The 7,356-nt window shown below is 46.2% G+C and overlaps 2 protein-coding genes across 3 annotated transcripts in view; one reads left to right on the top strand and one right to left on the bottom strand.

Moving 5' to 3' along the window:
- Positions 1-7,356, top strand: part of CORO1C (coronin 1C) — a 544,511-nt gene that overhangs the window by 275,314 nt on the left and 261,841 nt on the right. The gene's annotated exons all lie outside the window — the stretch shown is intronic.
- Positions 356-7,356, bottom strand: part of DAO (D-amino acid oxidase) — an 18,687-nt gene continuing 11,686 nt past the window's right edge. The window contains exons 8-10 of one of the 2 annotated variants that reach the window (XM_069081522.1): positions 5,650-5,767; positions 4,663-4,761; positions 356-1,463 (exon numbers count right to left, since the gene is read on the bottom strand). In XM_069081522.1, coding sequence (XP_068937623.1) covers positions 1,332-1,463; positions 4,663-4,761; positions 5,650-5,767 — 349 coding nt within the window. In that variant the 3' untranslated portion in view covers positions 356-1,331. Of the gene's footprint in view, positions 1,464-4,662; positions 4,775-5,649; positions 5,768-7,356 lie in introns of both variants that reach the window. The other variant, XM_069081523.1, reaches the window with a different exon arrangement.

Here is a 7,356-nt window from a genome sequence, read left to right on the forward strand (position 1 = left end):
CCCCTCCCAGCTCTGACATCTGCTGTTCTAAGGCCCCTCCCAGCTCTTACCTTCCCTGTTCTAAGGCCCCTCCTAACCCAGACATTCCCTATTCTCAGGCCTCTCCCAACTCTGACCTTCCCTATTCTAAGGCCCCTCCTAGACCTGACATTCCCTGTTCTAAGGCCCCTCCCAGCTCTGATAGTTTATGATTGTATGAGGGAAGCCAATGACATCCCAGTTGTTAGTAGCAGAACCTGGGGATTAGTGATGGCTGGAAATCACTAGTCCAGGGAGCCCCTTATCCTCAGATGCTCCCTTCTCTTTGCAAGGCAGCTCAGAGGCCTCAAAATGGTCAGTGGCTTTTGCTCCAGGAAAAGGATCATTTATTCTGTTTATTTTTTAGTTAAACATTCAGGATCTCATCCATCATCCCCAGTGGTGCAGGGCCAGAAGACATTCATTCCTGATTCTCAAATAAGGAGGGTATTTAGTGAGTTAGTTTTCTTCTTGCTAGAGGATTTCCATGTGGAGTAATGCTTTCTAGGGGATCCAGTGAGGGCTGGGGGAGAGTGAGGAGGGCCACTGGGGTCATGAGGCTGAACCAGCTTCCTCAGGACCCCAGAAATCCAGGGCATGCGATGCTCCTTCTCTGCTCTTGGCTCCAGACTCTCCTCATCTCTGCTCTCCCATTTCTTTAGAGCTCCGGACTTCTGGACCTGCCCTCCCATCAGTCCAATGTGCTGTGGCCTAGTACTAAGTGCTCTAACCTAGGAGTGAAGACATTGGCATTCTAGAACTAGCTACATGACTTTTGGCAAGGGCTTTATGGGCTCAGAGGGCCTCAACCTCCTCATCTCTAAAAGGGGAGCATTGTACAAGATGGTCTCTAGGCTCCCTTATGGCTATAATATCCTAATTCTGAGTGTCAATCCCATACCTGACACTACTGGTATGACTTCGAACAATCACCTTCACCTCTCAGGCCTCATCTGTAAAATGAGGGAGGTTGGACCAGATTGCCTTTGCACAAGCTGACCCATGAAATCTTTTGGCAGACTACCACCTATGCCTCATTCTGCCCATTCCAACATCCACAAGAGAGGTTTTATCTTCAGAGCTGAGCCCAGTGGGCCATGGAATTCCAGGACTGTGTATTCTGTGTCACAGGCAAACCCTCTTCATTCCTCCTTGTTTTCCCCAGGCCCAGGCTTCTTGGCACAAAGGGCTGGAGATGGGGGAGAGGGGGTGGGAGAAACTCATCTGAATCAACAAGTTGATTAACTGAATCAAGGGGAGGGAGTGGGAATGATGGGGGATGAGGGGCTTTGCAGGATGAGATCCAGGCACCTTCAGAGGTGGGATGGAGGAATGCTGGGCAGCTTCCTTTCTTCTAGGATTTGCCCAAAGAGCTTGGCAGCCTCCAGGGCACAGCCCCAGTGGATGGTGAGCCCAAAACCTCCATGGCCATAGTTATGAATGATCTGAAAGAATGGAGAGACATGGTGGTCACTGAGCCTGCCACTGGGAGGTGGCACAGAGGAGAGAAAGCTCTTCTTTGGTCCATGGAGATCAGCACCTTGGAGAGTTCCATGTACATTGGGGCAGCTGACCTCAGGCAAGGTGCTGAGACTCTCTGTGCCTCAGTTGCCTCACCTGTGAAATAGGGATAGCAATAACTTGCATTTGTACAACTTTCTATACAGTGGTGGTGTGTGAAAACACTTTAAACCAGCTTTGATAGTCTATGTTCTATATGGCCTCCCAGCTCTGAGCCATCCCCTGCTCTAAGGCCCCTACCAGCTGACATCCTCTGTTCCAAGGCTCCTCCCAGCCCTGACATCCCCTGCTCTAAGGCCCCTCCCAGCCCTGACATTCCCTTTTCTAAGGTTCCTTCCAGCTCTTGCCCTTTCAGTTTTGACATTCTGTATGACCCAGTGGATAGAGAGCTGGGTTTGGAGCCAACAAAATGTGGGTTTCAAGTCTTGCCTTTGACCTGTACTGACTGACTTTGGGAAGGTTGTTTAAACTCTAGGACTCTAGACACAGAGGAGGGCAGGACGATAAGGGCAGAGGATGCCCTGTCATCCCCATGCTCTCAGGTCTCTGATGTTCTCTAATTCAGCCTCATGGGCAGCACTCTCCTGCCCTGGGGACATCTGTTGGCCTTTCCATTTCTGGGCCAACTCCCTTACTTCATACCTCAGCTCTGAGTGTCCTGTAACCAGTCACATTTGATGGATTGGGGGCTGAGGGAGGAGCAGGGAGTGGATTATCTCTCTCTAAATTAATCCTGATTCTGCTCAACCTTCTTTGGATCTCTGGTACCTTTCCAAGCACCATGACTCAGGGTCATCTCTAAGCTAAAATAGGAATAGATTTTTAACTCAGTTCAGTCACACTCCACGGGGCCCCGTTTTCATTACATTTATCATCTTTTCTTTCAGCTAGTTTTTTTTGTTCCTGTTTGAAAAATCAAATTACCCTGCTCTGGTCAAGTCTCATTCAGGACAAATGAGAAGTCTGATGGGCCTTCCCATGTAACTGCACAGTCCTGTCTGCCTGGAGACCAGAGGCAGAGCCAAGTTCTCATCTGGAATGGAAGTCCTGTGACAATGCTTTCACTTACTTGACCTCGGATGAATCATTCTCCCCCCTCTCTGAGCCTCAGTTTCCTCTTATGTAAAATGAGGTCATTGGACTACACGATCTTCAAAGTCCCTTCCAACTCAAAAATCCGTGACAGCAAGATCAGAGATTTAGAGTTTGAGGCCAGCTCCCTCATTTTACAGAGGAAGAAACTGAGACTAGTAAAAGTTAAATGACTTTCCCAGGGTCACACAGCTAGTAAGTGTGTGAGACAGGACTGGAACCCAGACCTTTCTGCTTACAAGTACAGTCAGTCACAAGTACTGAGGATGGTGGATATCAATGTGTCAGACCGGTAATGTTACTACAGCATAATGTCTCTCTGGGTGAACCTGTGGTCCCATCTGGTACTAAAACAGGAAGCGGGCAGGACAAAGGTGAAAGAATAATGAATGAAACTCCACCCATGAACCTGGGCCCAGGGGACTGGGTTCAGTTGGTTAGGACAGATTCTCTCTAAGCACAAAAGAAATTCAAGTTGAATGCCCCTCCCCCTCCCCCCCCCCCGCCCAAAAAATCACTTCACTTATTGACCAGTGGATTCCTTCTACCTTTCTACCCTAGTGGCTTCCTGGACTCCTAAATCCTAGCACCTTTGACCAGTAGGGACCCCAAGAGGCCATCCAGACCCACCTCCCACCCTACACAGGAATCTTCTTTATCCCTGAAGACCCAAACAATCTATGCCATCACATTTCTTCTGTTCAGTCACTGCTTTTCCTGGGTAATATGTAGAGTTGGAAAGAGCACTGGGTTTGATGTCAGAGGTCCTTGGGTTCAAATCCTTCCTCTGCCACTTACTGTCTATATGAGCCTGAGAGAGTAACCTCACTTCTCTGGGTCTCAGTTTCCTCATCTGCAAAATGAGGGGAACTTTGAGGTCCTTTCCAGTTCAGAATCTATAATCCTATGACTCTAAATGTCCCAGGACCCCAGTGGCCTTTCTACTTTCCCATCAAAGACTTCTTTCCATTGCCTCTGATTTGGAAAAGGAAATAAAATCATTCCCCCAAGACAGAAAGAGCCTAGAATTTGGAGTTGAGAACTTTGGTTCAGAATCCCAGCTCTGCTCCTTGCCTACCTGTGTGACTTTGGACAAGTCTCTTAGCTTGTCTGGGACTCAGTTTCCTCATTTTACAGGGTTAGTAGGGAAACTACTAACCCTGTAAAATGGAGACAATAATATCCATAATACCGTTAGCTGTTGTGAAGCTCAAATAAGGTCATGGATGTAAAGCTCTGAGCAGACTTCAGGAGGTCATGGAAACGTCACTTATTGATTTTTAGAATCTTAAACATAGTCAAAAGGGACCAGAGAGACCCTCTCAGCCAAATCCTCCATTCTGTGGATGAGGAAGTACCTTGCCCAAGGCCCTCTAGGTATCAATGTGGCCAAGATGGGAATAGGAACCAGGTCTTCGGGACACAAAAATCCAGTTGTCCCCTACACCATAGTGCCTGTCAAAGCTCATGGCTCTCAAACAGAATGGAAATTTGAGGCCATTTAGTTTTGTATTTAAAAGAACACTATTTTTTACATGGGAAGGCTCTTTCAGAAAAGGGGACAGACATATACTGGGGAAAACTATGGTGAAATGAAAAAAAGACATGAATAAAAAATTATTTCAATTTTTTCTTTAAAATACCCTGGGGGCAGCTAGGTAGCACAGTGAATAGAGCACAGGCCCTTGAGTCAGGAGGACCTGAGTTAAAATCCATTCTTTGACACTTAACACTTATTAGTCATGTGCCCTTGGGCAAGTCACTTAACCCCAACTGCCCAGCCTTCCCCATCCAAAAAGAAAAGAGAGAGAGAGAGAGAGAGAGAATACCCCAAGGATTCCTTTGTTCTTCCCCCCTCACATCCCTATCTTATGACTAGGCAACTTGCCTTCCTGGGCTTTGATTTCCCCAACTGAAGAGTCACCCTATTCCCTTCCTACCTCCCAGGGATAGGTGTGAAAAGTCCTTTGGAAGTCAAAGTACTAAGGGCAACAAGTGGCATATTAATCTTCCTGCTTCAGGAGACCATACCTCTGCCTTGAAGGGCCCATGCGATAGCTTCTCTCTCTCCAATCGGACTTGGGATCGGACTGGCCGTAAACCAGTCCATGTATCTATGATTTCTGCATCCTGAAATGAAAAGCTTCAGTAACTTGAGTTTTTTCCATATTTTGTTATTGTTGTTGATGTATTATTTGGGGGAAAGGAAATGTGCATTGTCACCTATTTATTCCTATTTAACCTTGGGCAAATCACTTACCAACTCTGAGCCTCAGTTTCACTTTCTGTAAAATTAGAGAGTTGAACCTGATGATCTCTAAGATTCTTTTCAATTCCATGATGAGAGACTGGGGATGAGTAGTTGGCATTGAGAATAGAAATACCCCTGGGAAGGGGAAGCAGTGTGGAGGGATGGGCTTCACTAGTAGGCTCATGGGGAAGAGAACCAAGATATTACCTGGACTTGGGGACCTCACTAGATGCCAGCTCTTGGTCATGAGCACATTTATATCTAGGGTGGAGCAATAGGGTCTTTTTTCTAGTTGCTGAGGGTGTAGAGGGTGCCAATCTTGGCCACACCCAGTTGTTTCTATCTTCCCAACAGAGGTCTGTTCTTCAGCAGAGTAGAATCCTCATGAGCCCCAGATATGCTTCCTCTCCCTGTTGGCCATGACCCATAAAAGCTCCCCATAATCGCTCATTTTTACAGGCAATGAAACTGAGTCTCCTGGAGGGAAATCTACTTTCCCAAGGTCATACAAGTAGTAAATGATAGGTACTTTCTGCCACTACCCCAAACTATCCCCACCTCATTCCAATTGCAAAAGGTTCCTAATAATAGCCCTTAGTACTGTGCATACATTGCTGGTATGTTCTCAGCTTGATGAAAATCAAGCTCCTTTCTCATCCCCATGAAAATTCACCCAATTTATCCAAGTTTTGGGGCCTTCCCGTGGCTTCAAGGGCCCCAGGACAACATCAATATAAGAGGCAGAAGGACCATTGGTTGTGCCTTACCCGAAGTGTGGGCTCCAAGAGGCAGCAGCCTTCCCAAATGGTGTTGTGGTCCCTGGAATCATTCTTCTCATCCCAGTTCCCCAATTGATAGATGCCACCCAGAGTAACTGTCTTGCTCCTGGGTGAGGAGGGAGGAAGATGGAAGTGGAATGCTGGCACCTGACCCCTTAACTGGTAGGACTACATTCCTTAGTCTCCAGTGGCCTAAGCTCCCTCATCTTCTTTCCCACCAACATAGACTTCATTATCTCCATCAACCTCATCACCACCATTTGAATCAATATTGTAGTTACTAAGTATTTACCATGTGGAGAGCACTTTGCTGGACTCTGAAATAGACAGGATGGTTAGAGGAGACAAAGCCCCCACCCTCAAGAGCTCCCAGTCTTTGTAGTAGGAAGATAGAACCTATGAATAAAGTCCTTTCCTTGAAGACTGTCTACAAGGTGAAAATCCATGTTAAGAAAACAGCATGATCTGTCCTCAGAGAGAAGACACTTTGGGGGATTGGCACCAGGGCTAGGCTGGAAACCAGCTCAAGCTGGCTCACCAGAGTTGATCATTAAATTTTCAGTGTAAGTTTTTACACCAAGGAAATCGTTAAGTGATGCAAATCAGGGCTTGATTTATTGTTTCACTGATTGTATAGACTTGAGAAAATGAAGGAGAAAATAGCCACAATGCAGACTATACTTAAAAGTATGTCATGCACACATTTTTTTTTCCTGGAGATCTGGTTGTTAAACATTTACCAGCACACCCCTGACTAGCATATTTTTTTCACTCAAGTTGAAGAGGACTTTCCATAATGGAAAAGAGTAATCCATGGATTACTCCAATGTAACTCCTGCATTTCCAGCTCGAAAAAATATGAAGTATTGTTTATTAAAATGAAAATTTATAATGAGTATCCATGTGGCAAGGAATGGGCAAGTAAAGAGGTCTGTGAAGGACAAGGGGAAAAAATATCATCAGCAGAAAGGAAGGCTTCATGGAGGTGGAGCCATTTGAGTTGGGTTCCAAATCATGGCAAGTAAAGAGGTCTGTGAAGGTCAAGGGAAAAATTATCATCAGCAGAAAGGAAGGCTTCATGGAGGTGGAGCCATTTGAGTTGGGTTCCAAATCATGGCAAGAATTTAATGGGCAGAGAGTGAGCAGAATGTCTCAGCTATAATAATCATTGTAAGCTGAGGAAGAGAGGTGGGTAAGTATGGAACAGTGAGTACAATGGCCTGACTGAAGTATCGAGTATATGGAAGGGAGGAGTAGAGATCGAGCTGGAAATGCAGGTTGGAGATGGAACAGTCAGAGCCTTTCATGTCCATCATCATTATCATCACTGGGACCATCATCTGAGACCATCACTTTCATCCTTCCACCACCACTATGACCGCCATGACCACCAACGTCATCACTAACACCAGCAACACAGCTATCCCTGTCATCACTCAACAATACCATCATCTCCACCACCACCATCATCTCCACCACCACCATCACCTCCATCACCACCATCACCATCACCATAACTATCATCTCTATTATCACCACTATCACCTCCATCACCACCATCACCATCACCAGGACTATCATCTCTATCATCACCACTATCACCTCCATCACCACCATCACCATGACTATCATCTCTATCACCACCACCATCATCTCCATCACCACCACCATGACTATCATCTCCACCATCACTAT

Source organism: Petaurus breviceps, unplaced genomic scaffold (assembly GCF_028583685.1).
Source record: "Petaurus breviceps papuanus isolate PSGF00001 unplaced genomic scaffold, PetGlider_PUasm1.0 99, whole genome shotgun sequence".
Taxonomy (NCBI): Eukaryota; Metazoa; Chordata; class Mammalia; order Diprotodontia; family Petauridae; genus Petaurus; species Petaurus breviceps.